The sequence below is a fragment of the Dama dama genome, chromosome 4 (assembly GCF_033118175.1).
Source record: "Dama dama isolate Ldn47 chromosome 4, ASM3311817v1, whole genome shotgun sequence".
Lineage (NCBI taxonomy): Eukaryota > Metazoa > Chordata > Mammalia > Artiodactyla > Cervidae > Dama > Dama dama.
Genome location: NC_083684.1, coordinates 53811982 through 53837928, shown reverse-complemented (window position 1 = coordinate 53837928; position 25947 = coordinate 53811982). Strand labels below are relative to the sequence as shown.

At 56.0% G+C, this 25947-nt stretch overlaps 3 protein-coding genes and 1 non-coding gene across 5 annotated transcripts; 2 read left to right on the top strand and 2 right to left on the bottom strand.

Annotated features, from left to right (window-relative positions):
* Positions 1-695: 695 nt before the first annotated feature.
* RPS16 (ribosomal protein S16) lies at positions 696-3259 on the top strand. Its single transcript, XM_061139277.1, has 5 exons — positions 696-855; positions 993-1094; positions 2676-2772; positions 2881-2928; positions 3051-3259. Exons 1-5 carry the CDS (start codon positions 808-810, stop codon positions 3194-3196), a joined length of 441 nt encoding a protein of 146 aa, XP_060995260.1. The 5' UTR covers positions 696-807; the 3' UTR covers positions 3197-3259.
* A 4450-nt stretch (positions 3260-7709) lies between these two features.
* On the bottom strand, positions 7710-18751 carry PLEKHG2 (pleckstrin homology and RhoGEF domain containing G2). 2 transcript variants are annotated; one of them, XM_061139276.1, is made up of 19 exons: positions 17784-18751; positions 16990-17113; positions 15921-16189; positions 15742-15842; positions 14642-14708; positions 14464-14510; positions 14076-14226; positions 13622-13759; positions 13240-13440; positions 12409-12501; positions 12219-12305; positions 11592-11625; positions 11399-11500; positions 11258-11305; positions 11142-11180; positions 10970-10986; positions 10623-10799; positions 9587-10517; positions 7710-9504 (listed from the first exon to the last, which is right to left on the bottom strand). In XM_061139276.1, the coding sequence occupies exons 2-19, from the start codon at positions 17090-17092 to the stop codon at positions 7940-7942; spliced, it is 4170 nt and encodes a 1389-aa protein (XP_060995259.1). In that variant the 5' UTR covers positions 17093-17113; positions 17784-18751; the 3' UTR covers positions 7710-7939. The 2 variants fall into 2 exon arrangements, with proteins under 2 accessions (XP_060995259.1, XP_060995258.1); XM_061139275.1 differs by having other exon boundaries at positions 15921-16192; positions 17784-18749.
* A 231-nt stretch (positions 18752-18982) lies between these two features.
* On the top strand, positions 18983-19075 carry TRNAI-UAU (transfer RNA isoleucine (anticodon UAU)). Its single transcript is given in 2 exon segments — positions 18983-19020; positions 19040-19075. It is a non-coding gene; the product is annotated as a tRNA-Ile (tRNA).
* Positions 19076-21977: 2902 nt separating this feature from the next.
* On the bottom strand, positions 21978-24591 carry ZFP36 (ZFP36 ring finger protein). The gene is made up of 2 exons (XM_061139273.1): positions 24472-24591; positions 21978-23625 (listed from the first exon to the last, which is right to left on the bottom strand). The coding sequence occupies exons 1-2, from the start codon at positions 24493-24495 to the stop codon at positions 22672-22674; spliced, it is 978 nt and encodes a 325-aa protein (XP_060995256.1). The 5' UTR covers positions 24496-24591; the 3' UTR covers positions 21978-22671.
* Positions 24592-25947: the final 1356 nt, after the last annotated feature.

Sequence of the window (25947 nt, the reverse complement as noted above, 5' to 3'; positions counted from 1 at the left end):
GAATTATGGCCTGTCTTCACCCTCCTTTTTCCTTGGGAGAAAACCTATGACAAGCCTAGACAGCGTATTAAAAAGCAGAGACATTACTTTGCCAACAGAGGTCCATATAGTCAAAGCTACAGTTTTTCCAGTGATCATGTAGGGATGTGAGAGTTCAACCATAAAGAAGGTTGAGCACTGAAGAATTGATGCGTTGGAACTGTGGTGCTGGAGAAGACTCTTGAGAGTCCCTTGAACAACAAGGAGATCAAACCAGTCAATCCTAAAGGAAATCAAGCCTGAAGATTCATTGGAAAGAATGATTCTGTAGCTGAAGCTCCAATACTTTGGCCACCTGATGCGAAGAGCCGACTCATTAGAGAAGGCCCTGATATTAGGAAAGATTGAAGGCAGGAGAAGGATGCGACAGAGGATGAGATGGTTGAATGGGATCACCGCCTCAATGAACACGAGTTTAAACAAACTCCGGGAGATAGTGAAAGACATGGAAGCCTGGCGGGCTGCAGTCCACTTGGTCCCAAAGAGTCGGACACGACTGAGTGACTGTACAACTGGCCCTTCCGGGACGGCCCCCGACCCCGTTCAGGCCAATCCCTTCCATTCCCAGGTCCCGCCCCCTCCGCTTCCCGGACCCACCTTCCAGCCGCCAATCCAAAGTCCCGCCCACAAGCCGTAAAGTTCTCTCCCGTCGCAACGCTGAGCACAACGCGCCTGCGCAGACCTTGAAAAGCGGCCAGGGTGGCCCCGCGCTTTCCTTTTCCGGTTGCGGCGCCGCGCGGTGAGGATCTCTTTTCTGCGTCTGCAGCCATGCCGTCCAAGGGCCCTCTGCAGTCAGTGCAAGTCTTCGGACGCAAGGTGAGACGGGCGCCCAATGGTAGGGACGAGGGGAGGCCCGTTTGGGAGAGAAGTCTGTGGGCAGGTATCTGGGGTCTATTTGGGACCCGAGGCCCAGAGCTCACGTGGCTCCGCTCTCTCCCCCTCGCTTTCCACAGAAGACGGCCACCGCCGTGGCGCACTGCAAACGAGGTAACGGCCTCATCAAGGTGAACGGACGACCCCTGGAGATGATCGAACCGCGCACGCTGCAATACAAGGTGCTGGGATTGAAGACGGGCGTTTGGGTTGAGTGGAGGGCTCTGGAGACGGAGATGTTGAAAGAAATGGGTACCTGAAGTTCCTCGATCTTGGAAACTGAAAGGTTTGGTGTCAAGAGTGGGACGTTCAGAAGCTGAGTTGGGAATAGAAAAATGGGATATTTGACGATGGAGCTGGGTGTTGAGGGTTCAGGCGATATTATGAAAGCTTGAATTGAGAGTGGAAACGTGGATGTTGAAGGATAAGCAGGTGCTTAACTGGGTTGTTTGGAAAGACACTCATTTGGGACGAGGTGGCGTGGGGGCTCCCAAAGCTTATGGGGCCTGATGACGTGCAGTAAGTTAACTTACTGCACGTTTTAGAGTAGTCTGCGCACTCTGAGGACAGGAATCACTGTTTTGCCCCTCAAACATTGTGACTAAAATAAGGTTTTGAATATTGTAGGTGCTCAATAAGCATTAGAAGAACAAGAACAGAAGTTGGGTTTGTAGTGCTTGGCTGTGAAAGGAGTTCCTCTGCCCTCCCCGTTTAAGCCTGAGTTTTTTTTTTTTTTTCTTGAATAAAGTTTTTTTGGAACACTTCAGTTTCTTTGGCTCAGACTGGAAAGATGTCTGAATTTGATTTCTGCCTCTTCTAGCTATGTTATTTGGGGCAGTAACTTCCCTTCTCTGTAAAATGGAAATAGGTTGTTCCTTGTAGGGTTGTTGAGAAGGTAAATTGGATTCTCTGTGTGAGGTTGTTGGCGTGTGTGAGAAGGTGAAGAACTGTTTACATTGCAGGGTTAGTTAGAACTTGACAATGTCTGAGACATTTGTAGAGCAGGTAAATGAATATCGTGGCTTATTGTCACTGACAGTTTACTCAAAGGCTTGGTGTGTGCATCCTGTATGGAGTGCTGGCAGCAAAGCAGTGACTTGGATGGTTCCAGGGCCTGCCCTCCTAGAGCTTCGAATCCAGTGGGGGACACAGACTGGACCCAGTACCAGACACTGCTCCCAAACAGTCAGAACTGGGGTAGAGGTTCCCAGAGAAGGTTTCTGACTCAAACTCGGGTGGGAGGGTCAGAGCAGGGGTTGGGGGGACTTGTGAGCTGAGGCCTAAAGTAGGTAAATCAAAGTAGGGTTATAGCATTGTAATTTTTCTGGAAATTTGTGCGGTGCAAAGGAAGAGCAGAGAGCTCAGGTGGGGAAAGCACCTGACATAGCCCAGGAGTGGTTTTTTCCTCCATTTGGGGCAGGCTTAGGGGCTGCAGAGGTTTTCCTTACTATTGGGCTAAGGTGCCCATATTTTAAGAATCAGGTTTAAAAAGTAGGTGATCTGATGTCCAGAGAGAAACACAGGAGGAAGAACTGCTCAGGCAGGATTCAGTTTGACTTCAACAAACTCTTCTGTCTTAGAAATCTTCCTGCTCTGCTGGCTGTGTATAGGGGGCTTTGAGTAACAGCCCAGCCCTCTTCCACTAATACTTTGAGGCCAGCAGTGGCAAGAGCTACTTGTAGAGAGCTGTGGAAGAATGTTCCATGAGTTGGCTCAGTGGCAGGTTGTGATCTAAAATCCTGTAATGTTTCCTGTTACCCTAGTTACTGGAACCTGTTCTGCTCCTGGGCAAGGAGCGATTTGCTGGTGTGGACATCCGCGTCCGAGTGAAGGGTGGTGGTCACGTAGCCCAGATTTACGGTGAGTCCCGAACACTGGGCACATAGGTGGAAGGTGCGTCTGAGGGCAGGGTCCCACCCCTGGGTGCTCATAAAGCTGATGTGCCTTTTGTCTGTGTCTTCCTCACAGCCATCCGCCAGTCCATCTCCAAAGCCTTGGTGGCCTATTACCAGAAATGTGAGTGAGGGTGGGTCCTTCCCAGCAGGTGGGTGGGGGCATGTCAAGGGCTCGCATTTAGCCACAAAGAGTGGGAGGGCACTTGCTGGAGTCTAAATCTTCTCCCATCCTTTCACCCCCAGATGTGGATGAGGCTTCCAAGAAGGAGATCAAAGACATCCTCATCCAGTACGACCGGACCCTGCTGGTAGCCGATCCCCGTCGCTGCGAATCCAAAAAGTTTGGAGGTCCTGGTGCCCGTGCCCGCTACCAGAAATCCTACCGATAAGCCCATCATGAAGATCAGGGTTTCCCTGTATAGCACCTTTATAATAAATGTCGTGGGATTTAAGGTTTCAGGAACTATTCTGTGGTCTTCCGTGGTGGGTCTTTGTCTAAAAGGAATGCAGGAAACACCCCCAGAAGCCTTTCTAAAAGCTACCACCCTGATTAGGACGTGGGTAGGAGAGGCGGGTGGGACCAGACCTGCTCTCAGTTTCTCTGAACTTCCAGTGTGTGAACACAGCTCCGTGGGTGTGGTTCCTGGTCATTGGTTGTGTGAGTGTCCTTGGGGGTTTTATCTCTTTCAGTCCTTTTGCTGTTTTAATTGCATATCAGAAGAGCAGGGGAAATGTATAAGATCAGTAATCTTTAATACAAAGTGAGGTGAGGTCTTAAGTCAGCAGCTAAGGGCCATCTATGCATGTGTTGGGAAAGGAAATTTTTTAATGCCAACCTGTAGTGTAGATAGGATTGAGGTTGGGCAGGGGTCTGTAATCCCCGTTGTGGGTGGGTGCATGATTTCCCCTGACGGGTTTCATCCTTGAGGATGTTGATTGTAACCCCCGCTCCCCATGGCCTCCTTAAAGCAAGTCCTAGTTATGCTCAACGTGACTGTCCTCATAGGCCCGGGAATACATAGGTCTGAGGATATGTTCATTTCTTGTGTCTGCCACGTGATGAAAAGAGCTGACGTAGGTGAACTCAGTTGCTGCCCCTGGGCTAGAGCACTTCCATCATGGAGGAAAGTTCTGTGGGATGGTGCTGGTGTATGTATAGGAAGTAAAGTGTTGTTTGTGAATTAAGTTGTTCTCAGTTTCCTTCCCCATATTTAAAGGAAGCTAGTGAGCATCACTGGGGTGGGAAGGGCATCTGTCCTTCTATAACAGCCTTTGCAGCCAGCGATCTGCCCCCAAGTGGGCTTCCTCACTATTTCCTGCTGAGCAAACTGGTAAGAACATCATTAGACACTTGATCAAGGAGTAGTTTCACAGATTTTCTTTATAAAAGGAACTTGGGAGGGCTTCCCTAGCGGCTCTGGTAAAGAATCCACCTGCCAATGCAGGAGACCCGGGTTTTGATGCCCTGAAGATCTCACATGGGGTGGAGCAACTAAGTGTGTGCCACAGCTCTGGAGCCTGTGAGCCGCAACTAGAACACGTGCACTACAACTCGGGAATAGCCCCCGCTCTCCGCAACTAGAGAAAGCCTGTGCGGCAATGAAGACCCGGCACTGTCAAAAATAGAAACTGGGAAAGTTTACTATTTTTTCTTTTTAAAGGAACTTGGGATTTACTGACTTGTCCTTTTTGTATGTTTGCCCTATTGATGAAACGGTAGCCACGTGTGGCCGTGAAGCTGGGCTGCACTGATGAGAATGTTGTTTACTGACAGGACAATCCTGTGGGATGGTACTCAGGTACAGAAAATAGAGTTTACACATGGAGGTGGGGTTGGTGGAGCTCCACTAGGCGCCAGGCTAAGTATTGTTGGGTTCTCCTCACACCATCTCTGTGAGGTGGGTGGCAGGCAGGTATCTTCACCTTAGCTGCTGAGAAAGTTAGCGTAGTGGCAAAATAACCACCTCACCAAGTTTTGCATTGAAGCTGGAATTACTAATGACTACTTAACTGGGTTTGACTGGCATTAACCTAAACATCCCCAGGAGGGCAGCACTGTCCCAAGGCTGTCATGCTACAGACAGCCGACCTTACTTTCCCTCTTCAAGCCTGTCTTAATTACAGCTTACAAAAGGCAGGCTGTAGTAGACCAGCAAGAGGTATTCATGAGGAGGTGTTGGAGCTGGGGCCATGAAGCAGAGGTAGGAGTTGGGCAGGCAGGCAGGAGGGATGGAATTTGGGGGCAGGGACCAGGAGGGGCCAAGGCAGGCCTAGTACCCAGGGTTTTCCCATGGGGCCCAGAGACCCCCATAATTTGAGGCTCCTGGCTCCCTCCCAGAGGCACAGCTGGGACACATCTGGAAGTGGCCAAGGGGGCTCGCCTCCTTCCTCGCTGCAGGCCTTGGCGTAGACACCCCCCTTCACCCTCCCTGCTGCCGCCTCCTCAAATACCGGGAATTCCGGCGCCGCTGGGAGCCTGGGCCAGGCTGGGAACTTTCCTTAAGCTGGGAATGTGCAACTGGGGGCGGAAGCGGGGAGGGCCAGCCTCAGTCCTGACCTTTGGGAGGCTGCAGTGGAGCAGGTCCAGGCCAAGGAGCCCGACTCAGCCCATGCCCTGGCATATGGCATGGTACCCACTCAATAAATAAATGAGTGGAAGCCAGCAGCTAACATTTACTGACCCAGGCCTTGTTCACTTTATCTAGCTAATAATCATTACCTAGGGCCTTTGGAGTACCAGGCTTCAAGCCTCCTGTGGGCAAGGAGTTGTTCCCTGTTGTACCCTCAGTGGCAAGAATAGAAAGAGAAAGTGAAGCAGCTCAGTCGTGTCCGACTCTGCAACCCTGTGGACTGTAGCCCGCCAGGCTCTTCTGTCCATGGGATCCTCCAGGCAAGAATACTGGAGTGGCAAGAATAGTGCCTGACAGAGACAGTCAAGAGTGCTGACTCAGGCTTGGCTGTGGCTGAATCCCATCTCTGCTCCTTCCCACTCACGTGACTGGGCAAGTATCCTCTCTGCCTGAGTTTCCTCATCTCTAAAGTGGGGATTACAGATCCCCACTTGCCTGTGAGGGATATTGAGGACTCAAAGGGAATGAGCTGAAATAGTGACTAATGCCTGTGGTATGCAGTTTAGAACTCAGTAACAGCATTTTTTGCTGCTGTTAACTGATTGTTAAAACCAGATTCTTGGGCTCCTGCCTTGAGGGTTCTGATTTCATGGGTTGGGACTGGATCCTGGGGCATCTGATTTGATCAGGGCCTTAGTAAGTCGGGGGGCTTCCCTCATAGCTCAGTTGGTCAAGAATCAGGCTTAAACACGTTTGGGAAGTAAGGATATGCTCACTGAATCTTTATGATGATCCTATAAAGGCAGATAGTGTTGTCCTTATCATACAGATGAGGAAACCAGGTTTGGGGGGTGGGGGGGTGGAGTTCCACAGTGACTACTAGAAAAGCTGGGGCTTCAACTCAGCCATGAAGCTGTGGTGTCTCAAGAGAATTCCAGGGAAGACTGAGTAAGATCTAGAGCATAAGAGGTTAAGTACTCAATGAAAGAAGCTAGTATTACCAAAGAAACTTAAACTGTGCTGCTTACTGGGCCTTGCACTGCTGTGAGGGTGACAGAACAATCTTAGAATAAAAGCCTTTGTCTCTTAAGACCTGAATGACTTTTGGAGGTGGGGGTTCTGTAGAGGTCCCCCAACTAGAGAGAGGCTGGGTAAAAGGATCAACACAAGAACTGGATGGGTGGGTATAGAACTGGAATACTTAGGTAGACATGGGACGCTTCCCAGAATCCCAAACCCAATCCATTCTGGTGTTAGCATGGAACTCTCTCTGAAGTTTTGTAGTACCAAGACCCAGAAGAATCCAGGTAAGGAAGGATGGATTGAAAGAGATTAAAATGGCTGGCTGGCTGGTGGTGAAAGTAAAGTCGCTCAGTCGTGTCCGACTCTGTGACCCCATGGACTGCAGCCCACCAGGCTGGTGGTAGAGATGGTTAAATGGCTGCTTGGCTTGATGGATTAGGAGATGACTGAATGATGAAATGTGTGAATGGACAGACAGCAATGGGAATATGCAGGGACGAATGGATGAATAGAGTTGGCTGGAGAAGGTAGACAGGTGGGATAATGGATGAGTAGATTTATGGAGGAATGGGTGCTAGATGGGGGGTGGGGTAGGATGATGGCTGAAAAGAGTGGATAGCTGAATAAAGTCTATGGGTAGGATCGGAGAAGGCAATGGCACCCCACTCCAGTACTCTTGCCTGGAAAATCCCATGGATGGAGGAGCCTGGTAGGCTGAGGTCCATGGGGTCGCTAAGAGTCGGACACGACTGAGTGACTTCACTTTCACTTTTATGTGTTGGAGAAGGACACAGCTACCCACTCCACTGTTCTTGCCTGGAGAATCCCAGGGACGGGGGAGCCTGGTGGGCTGCCGTCTGTGGGGTTGCACAGAGTCAGACACGACTGAAGTGACTTAGCAGCAGCATGGGTAGGATAATGGATTTGAAGACAGATGGACAGAGGGAGGTGATGGAGAGACAGCTGGGTGGATAGAATTGGCTATGAAGATGAGATGAATGGATGATGGTGGGACACAAACTGAATTGCTGAGGGAAGGAATTTCAAGGGATTTGCTTGGGAAAAACATTTTTGGGGGTTGGGGGGGCACTTCTTAACTTGGCTTTCCTGGTTAGGCATCAAGCAGTTTATAAACCCTCTAAACTCATACACGCAACTGTAATGGGTCCAGTTTTCAGTAATTCTCAAAGGAGTCTGAGATTCCCCAAATTTTCAGAACTATTTGTGCAGTATCAGACCTTCCTATTCATTGTTGCTTTCTTGTCATCCCCACTGCCTCCAGAATGGGAAAAGACACATAATTCCATAGTATTAGTTAACAAAATATTAATGACACCCCCTTCCCCATCCCTGTTGGGTTAATCCAGGTAAGTAACAAGGACCATTCGCCAAAGATTCCAGGAGTCAGAAAGCTGTGGCAATTTTTAGACCTGTGTTCAGTGTCTGGACTTCTGGGTGAATTCTGAAGGTCTCTGGCATCTGGTTGAAGTCTTTGCTTTTCAAGGAGCCCGACATCCTGACTCACACTGACATCCTCACTCACATGTGGAAAGGGGCATCGGGGCCCCCCTGGGCTTTGCGGATACCCACAGATTCTTGGGGAGTTGCCAAGAGAGCAGGATGGTTCAACCTGACCTGGGCCTTGGCTGGCCGTAGCCGCCCGCCACCTCCGACATGGATGTTGACCGTAGTGGCATAGCTGAGCCTCCGGGCTGGGGGGGGTGGGGGTTGGGGCTGGGGTGGCGGTGAAGGTGCCCGTGACGTGGGGGCAGAGGACCAAGGGCCCCGGGAGGCTGGGGGAGCCTCTCCTCCAGGCCCCTGTCGCCGAGCCAGGCTCTGGCTGATGTATGAAGCTGCCAGGTATCTTGAAAGGGCCGCCGCATTGGGGCCCAGGAGCTTCCGTGTCGGGGGTGGGGGACTGTGGGGTGGGGTCAAGTCTGAAGACTCTGATCTGGCAGCGTGAGAGACCGAGTGACCTCCTTGTTTGGCCAAAAACACGGTGGTCGGGACTGGGGTGGGTAATGGGCCCTGAGTGTCTGTAGGGCCTCCTTGCTCAGGCAAAGGTGTGGCGGCTGGATCCTGGTCATTCGTGAAGCCCTTCTGTTCCAACAAAGGTGTCAGCTTCTGAACCTGGAGGTCTGTGAGGCTTTGTTCCTGAAGCCAAGGTGCAGCAGCACGACCCTGGCTGTATCGGAGGCCTCCCTGCTGGGGCAAAGGCGGGAAGGCTTGGACCTGGGCGTCTGTGAGGCCTGCTGTCTGGGGCAAAGGTGTGGCAGCTGGAACCTGAAAGTCTGGGAGGTCCTGGGGCAAGGACAGCGGGGCATCGGCTGGGATCTGACGGTCCAAGTGGCCTCCGTGTACAGGCAAAGGTGAGGTACCCGGAACCTGAATGTCTGGGAGGTCACGCTGCAAAGGCAGTGGAGTGTCAGCTGGGATCTGAGGGTCCAGGCTGCTTCCGCGTATAAGCACAGGATCGACGGCTGGCCCACACGCAGTGGCTGGGGACTGAACATCCCTGGAGCTTCCTGGCTTAGTTACCAGGGTGTTGGTTGGGCTCTGGCTGTCCCAGCAGCCTTCTCGCTTGGGTGCAGGACTGGTGGCTGAAACCACGACATCAGAGAAGTTTCCCCGCTTGGGTGAAGCTGGGTTGGTGGGAAGCTGGATGTCCGCGTGGCCTCCTTGCTCAGGAGATGAGGTGCTAGAAGGAACGTGGGTATCCACGTGGTCTCTATGCTCCTGTAAAGGAATGGCAGCTGGAACTTGGATTTCCAGGTGGCCCTGATCTGGCGAAATTGTAATAGCTGCAGCTTGGCTGCCTGGGGGGTCATCCTGCTCCAGCAAAGTTGTGGAGACTGGAATCTGGGTATTCCAGAGGCTTCCTTGCTCAGGCAGGGGGGTAGCAGCTGGAACCTGGAGGCTCAGATGGCCTTGCTCAGGCAAACTGGAAACACGTAGACCCTGGCTGTCCTGGCAGCCTCCCAGCTTGGTCAAAGGTGTGGCAGCTTGAACCCGCGCAGCAGGGCTGAGGGGGACAGATTCCTGGGCACAGGTCAGAGGGAAGGCCAGCTCACACACCAGCACGTGTCCAAAGGCAGGCAGGGGTCCTGCATGCAAAGACAGATGGGTCGAGTTAGGACGGATCCCCCAGGTGGGGCCACCTCTGCTGACCACATACCTGAACCTCACCTGGCTCGGCCTGCTCCTGGGGCAGGCCGGGTAACAGCTGTGGCTGGGCCAGAGCCCGAGGCCTGCGGCGGGGTGCGTTGGCTGATGCCCGGGTCTCGGCCCGCTGCATGTGCTGGATTCGCTCGCTGTAAAGCCGGGCCAGCTCTCGCACTCGGGATGCTGACCTCTCTGAAGTCGGGACTCCTGCCTTCCCTCCTCCACTGCTACCGCCTCCACTCAGGTCCGAGTCTTCCAGGATCAGCAGTGGCTCGGGAAAACCTGGCCGTGCCAGCTGCCCCTGCTCCAGGGCCTGCCAGGCGCTCCGGATTTCAGAGCAAGAGCGGAACTCCAGCTCATGTGAGAATCCCTGATCCCGGGTGACATCTGGGGGCTGGAATTCTGGGAATGATCCTCCTTCATCCTCTTCTCGCCCTGCCCTGCCTTCTGAGGAGGGCTCGCCCAGTTTTCCAGAAGTGCTTCCGGGGAAAAGTTCCCTCCGGGTGGCTAGAGTCTCATTCAGCTCCTGCGGGGGTCCCTGGAGCCAGGAGTCACAGGGGAGCTGGGGGGCAGTGCTGGAAAGACTAGGAATGTCGGGGATGCTAGGAATGGCTGGAAGGCAGGGCATTTCAAAAACACTGGAAATGTCAGAGAGGCTGGGGAGGCGTGGCATCTGGGGAATTTCAGAAAGGCTGGGCATTTCAGGGAGGCTGGGTCTGTCGGGGCTTTTGGAAAGGCTGGGAATGTCGGCAATTTCAGCCGCACTGGAACCTTCGAGCCCCTCCAGGACGTGGAGTGGGGAAGGCTCCCGTTCATCCACGTCCAGTTCTTCCTCCTCCTCTTCTGAAGAGTCTCGGCTGGGCAGGCCTTGGAATGTGAGGGTGTCACTGTCGCTTGGCACTTGGGAGTCTCCGGGGAACTTGGGAACATCATCGGGGGGTGGCTGTAGTGGGCCCTGAGGAAGCCAAAAGGTGTCAGGGTGGGGTGGCCCCCTGAATCCCAGGCTGTGCCCACCCAGGCCCGGAGCCCCAAGGACACTGGGAGGGGATGCCTGGCTCACCCCCGGATCCCGGAGGCCTCTTTGGTTCAGGAGCTCCAGGATTTCTTCAGTGATTGAGGTCCCAGATGGGTCCAGCGTCGGGGGTCCTGTGTCCTCCAGGTCCTCAGGGGGTCCAGAAGTGGGACCTGGTGGCTGAGGCTCCAGGGGTGGGTAGAGCTCCCCTGCACTGCCGGCATGCTGTGAGGAAGGCAAGGAAGGAGGGTGGGAGTCTGGGGGCCCCAATCCCCTCCTTCCTCAGAGGACGGGGAATCCAGGCCCTGTCACCTTCTTCTTCAGACCCGGGACTTGGGAACTCAAGCTCCCTCCCCCAATAGACCCAGGAGTCCGGGTCCCGGAATGTTTCTCACCTTGAGTCTAGGCTTAGCTGGGGAGGAAGAGATGAGAAAGAGCAAAGAGTGAGATGTAGGAACAAGTGTTATTCCTTATCATTGATGAGTGGTCCTCACCCCTCCCTCGCGATGCCCGGGAGTCCCAGGGAACACACAGGGACGCAGCAGGCTGGGATGGGCAGTCACTCACCATCGTGTGGGAACATGACATAAAGGTCCTTCAGAGGCTCTGAGGGGAAGACACAGTGATGTCAGGGCCTGCTCCCCCACCTGACACCAAGTTCACTTTTAGGGGAGGGTACTCACCAGACTGTCTGCGGCCACGACGGGTAGTGGCAGGTCCTGGTGATGGAGCTGTGGGGAGAGGTAGATCGGAACCCTGTTAGGACCCCCACTCCAGGTTCCTGGGGGAGGGATGAGGAGCAACCTCAGTTCCATCTCCTTTACCTGTGTTCCTTCGTCCAGGAGTGAAACTTCTAGCATCTCGAGGTCGGGGAGACCCAAGTGGGGGTGTAAGGGGCTCTGGGATAGGCTTGCTTTTAGGAGCACCTACAGGGAGAGATTTGGGGCTAATAATCTACTTTTTCTTTGCAGCGATTCTTCTACTGTCACATCCTCCCAACCCGAGGTCCCGACTCACAGTGCAGGCTGTTTTCAAGGAGGACTTGTTTTGCCTGAAAAAGATAAGCATGAGGGTTGAGGGGGCTGGGCCCTGAGAACCTCAGGCTCGGTCTGATAAAAGGGTGCTGCTATCTGTCAGGGGCCTTACACAACTGATACTGACTAAGCCTCCCCACCACCCTATGAAGTTGGTGCTATTATTCCTCCAGGTGAGGAAGCTGAAGCCAGAGAGGTTAAGTTACTTGCCCAGAATCACATAGCAGGGATGTTGTGGAACTGAGATTGAAACCCAGGCAACCCAACGTTGAATGTAACTACCATGTTCTAAGACAGCGCCCCCACCCCCGTCCCTGGCACTCAGGGTCTTTCAATGCTTTGAGTGGGGGGTGCTTCCCAAGTGGTGCAGTGGTAAAAGAATCCTCCTGCCCATGCAGAAGATGCAAAGAGACGCAGGTTCAACCCTTGGGTCGGGAAGATCCCTTAGAGATGGCAGCCTACTCCAGTATTCCTGATTGGGAAATCCCATGGACAGAGGAACCTGGTGAGCTATAGTTCAGGGGGGGTCACAAAGAGTTGGACATGACTGAGCGTGCATGCATGGGTCCCCAGCACCCTGAGGACCCCCCAGCGGTGGCAGGAGCTGTACCTTGGCAGGGATGGAGGCGGGGTGGTTTTCAAAGAAGAGGCGCTGGAGACAGTGAATCCACAGCCTTTTCTCTTCTTGGTTCTTGGCCTGGGGGTGGGGGTGGGGTGGGGGTGGAATGGGGAGCCAGGTGTGAGGTTTAGGCACTTGGGGGTGGGACATCCCTGCCTGCCCAGTCCCACCCTGTGCTCACCTGGAGCAGGTGCCTGTGCTTGGGAATGGTCAGATCAGACACCTTGAACCCCAGAGGGTCTCTAGGGTTCTCACTCACACTCAGGTTGCAGCACTGGGTGAAGAGCAGAGAGAGGCCTCAGACTCATCCTTGTACCCCTCAAGTGTATCTGAGCCCCCTCCTCCTAAAAGATGTCCCCTTTCAAGCTTCCCTGGTGGCTCAGTGGTAAAGAATCTGCAGGCCAGTGCAGGAGACCTGGATTTGATCCCTCATCAGGGAAGATCCCACATGCCATGGAATAGCCCCTGCGCCACAACTATTAAGCCTGCGCTCTGGAGCCTGCAAGCCGCAACCAGTGAGTTCACATGCCACAACTACTGAAGCCCACGCACCCTAGAGCCTGTACTCCACAACAAAAGAAGCCACCGCGCCTCAACTAGACAAAAGCCCTCATAGTAAGCAAGACCTAGTGCATCCATAAATAAATAAACGATGTCCCCTTCCCCCTGTCAACTCTCCCCACCAGGCTGGGCTCGGCTCTCCCTCACCAGTCCTCCCACGCTCATCTGGATCAAGAAGATGCAACTGCAGGACAGTGTAGATGCTTGCCTGGTGGGCAAATCCAGGTCCTCCCCTTCCAGGTCCGCATCACCTCTGCATACCTCTGACCCTGCCCGCCCCTCCTTATTAAACCCTACCCCGCTCCCTACCCCACTCAAGGAAACATGGTCCTTTGAAGCGAGTTGCCCACCCATGTATACCCTGCCCCCAGCCACGCCTTTGGCTCTACAGCTCTGTACAGAATACACCTGGCAGGTAATATTTTGGCCCTGCCCCCATCCCTGAACTCACGAAGATGTGGCCCTTGTAGGTGTATTCCGGTCCCCGGCGCTTGGCCACGAGCAGCATCCGTGAGAACAGGAAGAGCAGCCGTTCACCTCCTCGAAGCCGAGGGCCGCTCCCTCCACCACCTCGGAATGCGCCCTCCAGCACTAGCTCCCCAAAAGCGCTGAGGTCCGGACCGGTCCAGCCGCCCAGCCGCCGCTGCACCTCCTGCCAGGACCCCAAGAACACAGCAGCGGGCAGTGCACACATATCCAGACAGGGCGGTTAGCAAGCAGACCGTGCTGCCCCAGCCCGCCTTCCAAGGCTCTGACCGACCGCTGACCGGAGGCCCTCATGTCCACGCCGCCCCTACCACCCACGGTGGGTCCCGGCCCTCCCCCAGGGTCACCTGGAGGCGCGCAGCATGCTCCTGCTTGCGTTTCATGTCATTGATGTACCAGGCGACTGCTGTCATGGACACAATAGCCTCCTCCACCATCTCACGGCCCCCAGCATCCGGGCCCTCCGCCCAGTGCTTGCCCAGCTCCTGGAGGGCAGGCGCCCAGGGAGAGGAAGACGAACAGAGGAAGGGTGACAAGGAGAAAGAGAGAGAGAAAGGCAGGGGCAGAGACGGAGAGCCAGAGACGGAGACAAGCAAGCAAAGACAGGAAATGAAGTCAGCTGGCGCCAGCCCCCACTGCTAACAAGATGCTGCCCCAGAGCTGGCCCAGTTTCTAGGGACCAGAGGCCTCTCCAGTCCTGGCCCAGCTTTTCCAGGGTCCACACTCCAGATGCACCACCAGGTGGCCAATGGACAGGACCTTGCCCCTCCCCAGGCAGCCCCCCGGGGGCCCACAGCTGACCTGCAGCAGCAGATGGTACTTGAGGATGCGCTGGACGGGCTTCAACAGGAAGCTCTGCAGGGGCAGCGAGTGATGGAGCTGGGCCTGGCGCTCTTGCAACCACATGGCTGCTGGCGGGGACAGTGACAGCTCCCGGAGTAGGGCCAGGGAGCTGGGGACACAGCACAGGTTAGGGGGATGGGCAGCTACAGTGGGTCAGGCTGGGAGGGGTCAGGGAGTGACCAGGGTTTGGGAACTCTCAGGGGCTGGTTGGGCTTAGGGAGAAGGCAGACATGGTCGCGGTCTGGCAGGGTTGGGAACTGACTGGGTCGGGGTAGGGGGAGCTCAGCTAGCGCACATCAGCTTGTGGGGCACAGCCTGGGCCCAGCAGGTGCTTCTCGGCCCTCACCTCGGGTAGTTCATGCAGTACAACGTGTAGATGTCGAAATCCTCGCTCTGTGGGCGACAAGGGAGTCAGGGGGACCTGTGCCCAGCTCCTCATGACCCTCCCCCATAGCCTAGCCCAGGCCTGCTCCCCTCCCACCCCACCCCACTTCCCCAGGCCCCAGCTCAGGCCCCTGCCTCACCCTCTGCACGAAGCACTCGGCGATGCCCCCGGCGCTGCTGCTGCCCTCCAGGTCTTCCAGAAGCTCACTGGGGAGGGGCAGAGAGAAAGGGTGAAGGACCACCCTGTCCCCACACCGCCACCCTGTGAGGACACCAGGAGGTTGGGCCTCGGTGGGCTGCCAGGATGGGATGTCACATCCACATGAAGGGTCCTCTGCTCGCGACGTGGGAGGTCGCAACCTGCTCAGATGCTGTCCTTGGGCAGCATCATGTTCCTCAGCCTGAGATCTTGTCACAGGCAGCATGAGTCTTGAGGATCTCTGGGGCACAGCCGGGGAGAGGGGTGTCAGGACCCTTAGAGCTGTGATAATCTTAAGATCCTATTGTGATCCTGAAACTTGTCATGACTCACAAACCTCCCGCAAGAACTTTATGTGTAATTAGAGAATTCCCTGGTGGTCCAGTGGTTAGAACTTGGGGCTTTCACTGCTGGGTCCGGGTTCAGTCCCTGGTTGGAGAACTAAGATCCCGAAATCCAAGCGGTGAGGCCAAAAAAAAAAAAAGTGTAATTAAGCATCATCAGAGGATGAGATGGCTGGATGGCATCACCGACTCAGTGGATATGAGTTTGACCAAGCTCCGGGAGATGGTGAAGCACAGGAAAGCCTGGTGTGCTGCAGTTCACGCGGTCGCAAAGAGTCGGACACAACGGAGCGACTGAAAAGTGTCATCAAGACACGTAGGTGTCATGCTCTCCTTGAACTCCAGCACCCTCCTCACTGGGGGGCCAACCATCCTGGTTGGTCTGGGACTGCGGGGTTTCCCAGGACGGGTCACACAAATGCTCACACTGTCATGATCCTCAGGCTCCAAAGGAGTCTCTGATTCACTGCGATCCATGACCTGACATGGCGCTAGCCCCATCTCATTGCCTGGATCCATCCTGATATTTGGACCTCATCTGGGTCCTCATTCCCCATCGTGATCCCTGCCCAATATCATAAGACCCCATGTTCCAGTCTGGACAGGGCACTGCTGGGCGCCAAGGTTTGAGTTAGAACACAGCCCGTCTCCCTGAACTCCCTAGCCCACTCCCCTGCCCACCCCACCCGTCCCTGACCTGCTGAACTCGTAGATGTCCTCGATGTTGGCAAACAGCGTGCCCACCTGCTCCGCACTCAGCCCCAGGACCCCGCCATCCAGCAGAGGGCCCAGGTAGTCCTGTGGGGATGACTGGGGTTATGAGGGTAGAGGGGCTGGCCCAGGTCCCCACGGCAATGGGGTGCCCACCCGCCTCACCTCCACGATGCTTCGGAGGTCCCGGACGTAGGCCCGCTCTGTCTCCACGATCTCACGGGCCACACGCTCCAACCTCGAGGGTTTCGCAGAACCCGGGGTCCCCACAGGCGACAGATGCAGGCGGATGGGGGGCCCTGGAAGGGGCTCTGGCCTCGAGGCTGAGCAGGCTGGGGTGGGGCCGGGAGCCGGGTCCCCCTCGGAGCCCACAGTGCTCAAGGATGTGGAGCTCCCAGACCCTCGGGGGGAGGTCATGGCAGGGGTGGCAGGGGCTGCTGGGGTTGCGGAAGAAGCCATCAGGGGGGCTCCCCAACTGAGTAAGTGCGCTCACCCACCCCTGATCAGCATCTCTCCCAGGGCTCCCTTCTCTTCTAATCAGCCCTGTCCTCTCCGAACTGCTGGCCCCCATTCCCTGAATCCACCTCCCTGTGTCATCCTGGGAGAACTTTATTCCTTAGCCTGCCTCTCTTACTCTCACGAGGATAATCCCATTCCTGCCCTCAGGGTAAAGTCCAAACTCCTGAGATCCAAAGGGCCCTGCGCACGGTGGCCATTAGAGACGTTTCCACTGTGTTCTCTTCCCAAGACACACCACTTCTTACCCTTCGGGCTCCAGGCACGCTCAGCTTCTCTGGGTTACTCAAATAAGCAGCCTCTTCTCACCTCTGCGCCCCTGCGCAGAACACTCTTCCTGGCCTCTCTCAGTTCACCCCGCCTCATCTTTCAACTCTCAGTTTAGATACCTGGCCTCTCTCAGTTCACCCGGCCTCATCTTTCAACTCTCAGTTTAGATATCCCCCTCCTCCAGGAAGCCTCCCTTCATCTCCCAGACAGGGTTCCCACGGCCCTCTGAGCTCTCCCCATCCCACCCAGCCCTGACCACTGGGTGCTGGGCTTCCCTCAGGGCCTCAAGATGAGTCCCTTTCCCTACCGGACCTGGAGCTCTGTGCAGTAGGGCCGGGGTTGTCTTGGTCAGCCTGTGTTGCCTGCACTGGGTCAGCCTGGGAGGCTGCAGGGTCTTGAATGAAAGAATGAATGCCCAGCAGGCTCCACCCCTCCCTCGCCCGCTCACCTGTCCGAGTGTCACACACAGCCGCACAGTCACACACTTCACCTCTGTGGCCGAGGCTAGGGCTGGGTTTGGACAGGCCCAGTCCACGGGCTCCCTCGGGCATGGCTGAGTGGCTCAGCGGCTTCTGCAGAAAGACCCCCTTCTGGGATACCAGGACCCCATAGACTTTCCTGCCTCCACACCGCCCCCACCCCCGACTCACAGACTGGGGGCTGAGGATTAGGAGGATGGTCTGAATCCAGGGAGGGGGCGCTGGGAGTAACTAATGGGGGAGACAGTCGCAAAGTGATAGAAAAGGGGGAGCAAGAAGAGATAACACAGAAAAAAAACCGGAAAGGGTGAGACAAAGAAGAGTAAAGCGAACAAGAGTCGCCCAAGCTGTGAGTCTGGTGTGTCTGGGGCCGGAGGCTCAGGGATCCTGGGAACGTCTGGGCTCCGGTTGGAGCCGAGGGCGAGGGGCAGGGCTGGGAAAAAGCCGTGGGCGGGAGGCCGCGGGGTCCCAGGGGAGGGCGGAGGAGGCTGGGGGACCGGATGCCAGGGTCCTGCAGACGGCTTCCTCCCCCACGGAGCGCTGCGAGTCGGGGCGCTGGCCCTGAGCCCTCGACCCCTTCCAGTCAAGTCCCTCTGAGATCCGCTCACTGTCCCCACCACCGCAGCCCCTCCCCACAGCCCTCTAGCCCCCAACTCCCGCCGGCGCCTCCGCTCGCCCCCCGCCGGCACGCCCCCTCATTGTTCAGCGGCTGCGGCGCCGCCCCCTCCCCCAGCCCTTCGGGGCCCCTCGCCTCCCCCCTCACCTCCCCGGGAGTCTCCAGCCCCGAACCGAGGCAGCCCGGTTCCTATTTGACCCTAGCACGGTTCCCGGGGAGGCGCAGAGCAGGCACTCTCGGGTCTCTGCAAGTCAGGGGTGTGAACTTCGGGCTCTCCGGCTCCGGGAACCAGAATCCCGGGTCTCTCGGAAAACCGGGCGCAGTGGTTCAGATTTCTTTCGTCCTCTAAACGGAAGATGCTGGGAGCCTCGACGCTCGAGTCTCAGATGGGGGTGCTGGGAACCCAAGTTCCTGAGTCTTCTAGACAGGGTCGTGGGGTGGGGGGAGGGCTGGATTCCTGAGTTCCCTAACTCTAAAAGCAGGGGTTAAACTATTTCCAGACGGTAGAGCAGAGAGTCCCAAATTCCAGTGTCCTCTTTAAGTAGTGGGCGCTTCAGCCCCAAACGGGCTGGATGGAGCTCTAGGAGTCCGTATCCCACGTTCCTCCAGTCCCGGGAGTCTTGGGCTCAGCTTTCTGGGAAAAACTCTGGAGGGAATCTCCGGTCTGAGATCCTAAGTTCTTCGAAACCGGTTGCAGGAAGCTCGGCGTCCAGGGTCGCGCGGGGCTGATGTCCCGGACTCCTGGCTCCTCCTCCAGGAGGGGGCGCTGGGCACCTGAATATCTGGGGTCCTCTAGCCTGCCTGGACGCTGGGGCCTGGGTTTCGGGGTCTCTCAGGACGCGGTGCAGAATTTCAGACGGCTGGAGTCTGCAACTGTAGACCCCTCAGGCTTCAGGATGGATGGCACCGGGATCTGGCGGCGGCGGCGGCGCCACCTCTGTGTCTGGAGAGTCCGGTCCCAGTGGTGGGGCGGGGGGCGGTCGCCTGGGGCTTCCCCTCCTCCCCCGCCCGGGCTCATATCCTGTTCCCGCCCGCACGGGGGAGGGGCCGCCTTCCGGCCGGCCAGCCCGCAAAGGGTTAAGACCCCTCCTCTCTGGGTTCTGAATATTGATGAGAAGGCGGTTCCCGGACAGGCTACACCCCCCACATACCAAAAGCCTCTCAGACTTTTCCCTTTTACAGCAAGAGCCTTCCAGGCGTGAGAAGCCGGAACTGGTAATGCACTTTCTTCTATCGGCCAATCCAAAGATTCCTATTTATATATGCAAAGTAGAGGCGGAGCTAGCCTGCAAGGTCACGTGGCCAGGAATGACTGAAGGACTCCGCGGCGCAGGGGTGCGGCCGAAGCTCCAGTGGCGCAATCGGTTAGCGCGCGGTACTTATATGGCAGTGCGAGCGGAGCGATGCCGAGGTTGTGAGTTCGATCCTCACCTGGAGCAGCTTTTAACTTTTTCTTATAGGATACACATTTATACATCTTATTAATCATCCGAAACATTACGTCACTTAAAAGAATAAACATTTCGATCGTCGGAATTTTTAGGCTGGAAAGAGTCCTGGGATCTGGCGACGATCGGTTAGGGAGTGTTTTTCTATTGTGGGGAGGTGCAGTTTTCCTCTTCGTCACCAGGGGGTGGTGTTGCCTCTTTAGATGTCTGGGAATTTGAGTCTAAATCTCAGTTAAAGAATTTTGTAGATATGTCAGGCAGTGTCAGGTCCTCAGCAAACTATGTAAGTGACTCTGTCTCTTTGTCCATCTTTTTCTATCTTGGAGTTTCTTCTTCCAGTTTTATTGCGATATACTCGCTGTTAGTTCAAGGTGAACAAAATAATTTTAGATACATGTAAATTGTGAAATAATTACAATGTTTAATTAACATCATTTACCTCACAGTTACTACCGTGTCTGTGTGGGTGTGTGTTGGAGTTCTCGCTCTCTCCTCGTTTCTGAATCGATTATTTTTTTCAACAAATTCTGAAGCTTGTGACCACTATGTGACTGGTTCCTGTTTGGGGTTTAGATGTGAGTGATACAGCAGTGAACAAGACAAAGTCCCTGCCTCTGAGGATTTGACACTCGAATGTGAAGGGTTGGGTGGGGGGGCAGATTGCTATAAACATAAGATCTAAGTGATTTTATATGTTAGGAAGGGGTAATAAACATCATGGAAAAAGCAGAGCAAGGTAGGGAGGAAGGGGGTTGCAATAAAAGTAGTCAGGGACCATCTCTGAGAAAACATTTGAGCAGAGACCTGGAGAAGGGGAGCAAGCTATTGGGATACTTCGGGGAGTACAACGGAAACAGCCAGTGCAAAGGCCCTGTGGCTGAGGTGTACCAGCAGAAGTCATAATGACTAGAGCAAGAGTGACCAAGAGGAGAGCCAGGCTGTGTAGGCGGTTGAGGACTTAGGACTTTGGCATTAATGTGATCTGACTGAGTTGTCGTGATAGTTTCCCGTTGGTTGTCTAGTGGGGGAGTGGTAAGAGACTGAAGGAGAAGGGCAGGTGGGGCCAGAGAGGAGTCAGGAGGGTGGGCTGTAACATCTCTTTATAAAGTGAATCAGACAGGGTTGCTGTTGGTTTGGATTGTGGGTTTGAGGGAAAAAAAGTCAAGAGGACCGGCTCTCTGCACTGGTAGCTAGTGGCAGGTGCTGTTTTCTCAAACAAGGGTGTATTAGTTTGTTTCCAAGGGGCAGAGTATCTGTTTTTTTTGCAAAGGGAAGAACCCTTTGTGTTACTTCTTGTTCTTTCAGTGTCTGTATGTATCTGCGTAGCTTGCGCTTCCTCTCCAACATTTCTAGGTTTCTGTCTCTCTCTTTCCCCAGCCCTTTCCCAAAACGGAGCGCGGGGATGGGAGGGCTTCATGGGAGAGGAGATCAAAGGTTAGGGCCCACCAGTGGGCTAGGGGAGACGGCCACGGAGTGAGAGGTCAAGGAGGCATGAGGGTGGGAGGGGAAGAGACAGCACTCTAGGAGGGAATGGGGTAGGGCAGAAATGGGGTGAGGAGGGAGGTGGAACCAAGGGGACGAAGGGTGTGGGCAGGGAGGGAGGGGTGGAGAGGAAAGGAAAGGGAACGAGAAGGGGGAGGGAATTGGAAGGAAAGAGAACAGGGGATAGAGGACGGAGGATGGGGGGCAAGAAGGAAAGGAAAGTAAAAAGAGGAAGGGGCGAGAAGTGCTAGGGGGAGGGGAAGAACTGGAGAGGGTGGGGGAAGTAGGGGAGGGGAAGGGTGGCGAAGGAGGGTCTGGCGAGGAGGAACTGAAAGAGAGGAGGAGGGGTGAGGTGGGGAGAGGAGAGGGAAGATGGGGTAGAGGAAAACCAGGGGTAAGGAGAGGAACAGGGGTCGAAGGGGTAGGAGGCCGCGGCGGAAGGGGGCGGGGCGCAGGCGCTGACGCTGGGCAGCTTCCGGGCTCCGGGCGCCGGGCTTCTCCGCCCCGGGGTGGTTCCCGCCGCCTCTTACCTTGTATGGTCAGAGGACGCGGCCCTCCCCGGGAGCCCCGCCCCGACCGAAAACCACCCTCCCTGCCCTCGCGATCGCGACTCCCACCCCGCCTGGGGCGAGAGACCGCGAGTTTCCACGACTCAGAAAAGTCGAGATTCCGCAATCCCGATCCTCCCGAATCCAGACAGGCCAAGATTTTGGTATTCGAGATTCAAGGGGCCTGGAAAGCCAGAGTCTACAGTTCTGCGATTCTTTTTTTTTTTTTCATTTATTTTTACAGTTCTGCGATTCTTAAACGTTCTAGTGTTAGGTCTCCAGAAGACCAAATCTGAGGTTCCACAGTGTTGAGATTCTAGAATCCTGAGGCTTTCAAGATGCCTCCCCCAAGATTCCGAAAACCTGTGTATCCCCACACTCTCCGGTCCTGGAAGGCCGGGCGGTGGCACCCCAGGACGCCCCGGCTTCCGGGGCGACCCCTCCCCCACCCGCCGCGCCGGCCGCCTTCCTTCGCCCGCCCTGGGCTCGCGCCCCAGCACATTCCGTCCTCCCCACTACGCCCCGCCCTCCTCCCTCGGCCCCGTGGGGACGGAAACATCTCGTCCCCGCCCGCGCCCTGCCGAGAGCTGGGTTGAGGAGTCCGGCGGGACAGGAGTTTCAGCGCCCCCCACGCCCCGGGAACTGGCTCTCCCGGCTCCTCCCGGGTGATCTCACCTGGCCCCGCCCTCTCAGGTGAACGGCTGGGCCCGGTGACGTCACTTCCTGCCAGGTAAGTGCCGCCAGCGCCTGGGCTCTGGGTAGGTTTGGAGGAGCTACCCGAGGCTGATTCCACACCGTTTCTAAAAAAGGCCACACCGTCCACCCCTCCCATCTCACTGCCTCAAGACCGCACAACAGCCGGATTCCAATTTTACACACAGATTTCTTTTATTTAAAAATTCCAAAAAACCACAAAAATAAATTTTTAACAATATATATTACTTAATATATTATTATAGTGTACTTATAACAATAATTATTCCATCGTTTCCAATATTACAAAAAGAGGAAGAAAAATACAAGGGAAGCAGACGACCCAATATATATAAATACTATAAAATCTATTAGAATAAATAAAGTCGTCATAAATAAAGGGCCCAAAGGCGGGGGTGGGAGAGCCGGGCATTGGCAATGGCTTTGGCTACTTGCTTTTGGAGGGAAGTTTGAGCACCAGGATTCCCTTTCAGGTAAGGCTCCAATCACCAGACACTGGAGCCTCAGGATCTAGGAAGAATTGGAAGGGGGCATTGGGGGCTTATTATTCACAGCATTGGGCAGGGGTGAAGTGGGAGAAGAGGCTTACTACCTCCCTCAAACTTGCTACATTTTTTTTTTTTAAAGACCCCATAAAACACTCCTTCCCTAACAGCCTGCACGCTGAGGACCTGCCCCAGTGCGGGGGTCAGGGGAGTGAGTTAATGCACTTTGGAAGGTGGGGAGAACTACATGATTACGAGTCCCTCAGTTCCCTACAGCCCCGGGACCCCTTGTGGAACCCACGCACAAGAGAAATGGCCCCCCTTAAGATCCAGCTGATCTGTACTAGGCAGGCACTTGTTACTCCGAAACGGAGATACGATTGAAGATGGGAAGTCGCCGGGGGGCGGCAGGTGGCTGAGGTGGCCCAAAAACCCCAGCCTCAAAGACAGGTGAGTCGGATCCCCCCAGGCTGCTGCCGCTGCTGGCATATTCGTCGGGATCAGATCCCAGGGAGTGTGCAGAAGGGCTCCGCGCTAGGCCACCCACAGGCCCCCAGACGCTGTTGGGGGTGGCCCTTCGGCAGGAAGGGCAACAGGTTGGGGTGGGGTCCTTTCGGGACACAGGGGTCCCTGGGGCAGCAGAGAAAGCAGAGGGTGAGAGTAGACTGTCCGCGGGTGGCGGTGGTGGGGAGCTGGAGGGCGAGAAGGACCATGAGGACACGGAAGGGCCTGCTAGGCCTGCTGGTGGTGGCGAGGTTCGGCGGCCCGAGGGCAGCCCTGAGAAGCTGATGCTCTGGCGCAGCACATGGGGATGGCCGGGGGCAGCCAGGTCCTCGCTGGGGTTGTGGATGAAGTGGCAGCGCGAGCCGTAGGGGCAGCGACCCTGGAGGTAGAACTTATGGCAGAGTTCCGTCTTATACTTGGGGTGGCGACTGGCCTGGCGCAGCTCACCCAGGCCATGGGCAAACTGGCACTTGGCCCCATAGCGGCAGCGCCCGCTTTCTGAGAAGGTCCGACAAAGCTCAGTCTTGTAGCGGGATGAGGTGGTGGGGGTCGCGGTAGGCGAGGTGGGTGAGGGCGACAGCTCCGAGCTGGGTCGAGGAGCCAGGGGCGCAAAGCCTGGGGGTGGGGGCACCCAGCCGCAGCTGCGACCCTCCACCAGGCTGGTGGAGCGGCCAGGCAGGCGGGCAGCGACCCCAGGCAGGCTGGAGTCGGATGAGCTGAGGCTCCAGGGTCCCGAGGAAGCCCAGCTGGTGCCGGACTCAGTCTCTCCGAGGTCGGATGGCGGTTCAGGGCTCAGCGACAGGAGTCTCTGTGGGAACAACGATCGGTTAAGACACGGAAAATACAGGGTAACGCCCCGCCCCAGCTGCAGGGCAACCAAGGGCTTGCCAGTCCGGTTTGTGGGCTCCCGGCCTCAGCCCCACCCGCCCTAAGGAAAAGAAACAACAACTCGGGTTCCGGATCTCAAGGATCCCGATTTGGAGGTTTATTCGCGACTTAAGCTCATCCCGAGGGACCCAGGAATCTCGGCTCCCCGGGCTGGATCAGAGGGACCCTGAAGTCAGGACAGACCGCTGTCCTCTAATTTTTTAAGCCTCTGGGTCTCTCGAGATCTGACCCCACTCATCGGTTTCTCCAATTTCACAAATGGGACATAGGGCAAAATGAAGCCAGGAGTCCGGATCTCTTTGGGTTTAGAGTTCCAAGATCCTCTGGGGCAGGGAGCGACAGAAGTCGGCTCCCCCTCACCCTGAGACTCCAGCCCAAGAAACGCCTCCGCGCAAAACCGCGCCCTCAGCAACTACTCGGGTAAGCTAGGTGTGGGGGCCATTTCCGCCTCCAGACACCCCCGGTCTGAGAAAAGTTCTCCAGCTTTCCATCTCCGAGAGCTACCCCACTCGTGTTGGGTCCGAGACCAGAAAGCCACAGGCTCCATTTTCATCCCCAGAGGACCACACTGATCTGATACGGGAGGCAGGAACCCCAGGCCAGTATGAAGCGCTAAGGAGCTCCAGTTTGAGAAGGGAAACCGGTTGGGGGGGGGGGGGGGCGGTTCGGGGCGGGAATTTGTTTGCGGCCCTAAAGAGCCCTGGTTTGAGAAGGGAGTCAGTCAGGTGCTGCGGACGTCGGGATGCCGATCAGTGCGGGGGCTCACCTTGTAGATGGCGGCGAAATCCATGGCGGCGCAGATGGCCGAAGGATGTGGAGCCGGCGGAAAGTGGGAGCGCTGAAGTCACGCTGCGGTGGAGTGGAACAGCCGCCACTTTTATCCGACCTGACGCGGGGGCGGGGCCAAGGGGTGTTGGCCCGGGAGGGCGGGGCCAGGGGGCGGGGCCAGGAGGGGCGCTTCCCGGACGCGCGCCCCCTGCGCACCCCGGCCCGCCCAGGTTCGGAGCCCTTCCGCCTGGACCCCAGCCCGAATTCGCCTGAGCGGGGCCCGCGGGCGGTCGCGACCCCGCGGGGAGTGCGTGGGGTGGGGTGTGGGGGTGTCGGCCCAGTTTTCAAGGCTGGAGACTGAGGCCCGGAGAAGAGAACTGGGACGGAGGTGGGGGCAGGGCTCCCGGGGGAATTGACAAGGGCAGAGGCGGAGAGGGCGTGCGCGCGCGACACTGACCGACGGGGGCGGGGAGAGGCGAACGGAGAGCAAGAGAGAAATGGAAGGACGCGAAGAGAAAAACATGGGGACACACACGGGGGGAGCTACGCACACAGGGAGACATGCACAGAGGGGAAGAGACAGGGTGAGGAGAGGAGGGGAGGTGGGAAGGCAGAGCTTGAAAAGACGAGACGTCGATAGTCCCCAAAGAGGAAAATTCAGAGCGAGAAGCAGGAGGGAGGAAGAGTCAGAAACAGAAGGGGCGAAAACTGGAAGAAACAAACATCCACAGACAGAAATCCGCAGGAGCAAAACAGTGAGAGAAGAACCGCCTCCCCCCCCGCCCCCCCCCAACCCCCCCAGTCCTGGTGAAGAATTCTCTTCTGAGAGCTGTCGGCCTGGCATGGTCTTGCTCCCGAACTGCCCAGATCCTGAGACCTGGACCGCCCTCTTCGCCCCCACTCACGAGGACTGGGGGTGAGGTGGGGTCCCACACACCTGTTGAGGTTGGAAAGGGGCCTCATTTCCCCAGTGCAGGACCGCTGTGTCTTCTCCCCCTCACACTTCTGATGGCTTCCTCTGGGCTAGGCACAATTGCAGAAAGTGTCTTACATACATTAACTCAAGGAGGTATTATGTCCATTTTACACACAGGGGAACCCAGACATGAAGAGGCCAAGTTATTCTCCTGTAAGTAAATGGCAGTAGCCTAATACCAGGGCCTTAAAACATATTGAAGAGTTTGCACTCAAGAAAACTCAAGATTGGAAAGGGGGAGATCTTTTATTATGGTGGAGGGTTTCTTTGCCGGAAAGCTGTCTCAAATGGAAGAAATGGATTATCCCCAACGCATGGTCGGATGGGTCTCTCGTAAAGCAATGTGCCTTGAAAGAACTCTGCGTTTGCAGAAATGACTCCCCTCACTGACAAGTCTTTTATTGTCAAGGAGTTGTCCTGAGTGATGCTCTCTTTTAAGATAACGGTGAAAACACTAATTTTTAAAGGGGTCTCCAGAGCTGGCTGCCCTGACTAAAA

What these genes read in the sequence shown, in the direction of transcription:
- RPS16 (XM_061139277.1), top strand. Translation starts at nt 808, where the DNA reads ATGCCGTCCAAGGGCCCTCTGCAGTCAGTGCAAGTCTTCGGACGCAAG. An exon ending in CGCGCACGCTGCAATACAAG is followed by an intron (nt 1,095 to 2,675) that starts GTGCTGGGATTG and finishes CTGTTACCCTAG; the next exon opens with TTACTGGAACCTGTTCTGCT. An exon ending in GGTGGCCTATTACCAGAAAT is followed by an intron (nt 2,929 to 3,050) that starts GTGAGTGAGGGT and finishes TTTCACCCCCAG; the next exon opens with ATGTGGATGAGGCTTCCAAG.
- PLEKHG2 (XM_061139275.1), bottom strand. Translation starts at nt 17,092, where the DNA reads ATGCCCGAGGGAGCCCGTGGACTGGGCCTGTCCAAACCCAGCCCTAGC. An exon ending in TGTGTGTGACACTCGGACAG is followed by an intron (nt 16,193 to 16,989) that starts GTGAGCGGGCGA and finishes CCGCAACCCCAG; the next exon opens with CAGCCCCTGCCACCCCTGCC. An exon ending in CCGAGTGCTTCGTGCAGAGG is followed by an intron (nt 14,511 to 14,641) that starts GTGAGGCAGGGG and finishes TGTCGCCCACAG; the next exon opens with AGCGAGGATTTCGACATCTA.
- ZFP36 (XM_061139273.1), bottom strand. Translation starts at nt 24,495, where the DNA reads ATGGATTTCGCCGCCATCTACAAG. An exon ending in ATTTCGCCGCCATCTACAAG is followed by an intron (nt 23,626 to 24,471) that starts GTGAGCCCCCGC and finishes TTGTTCCCACAG; the next exon opens with AGACTCCTGTCGCTGAGCCC.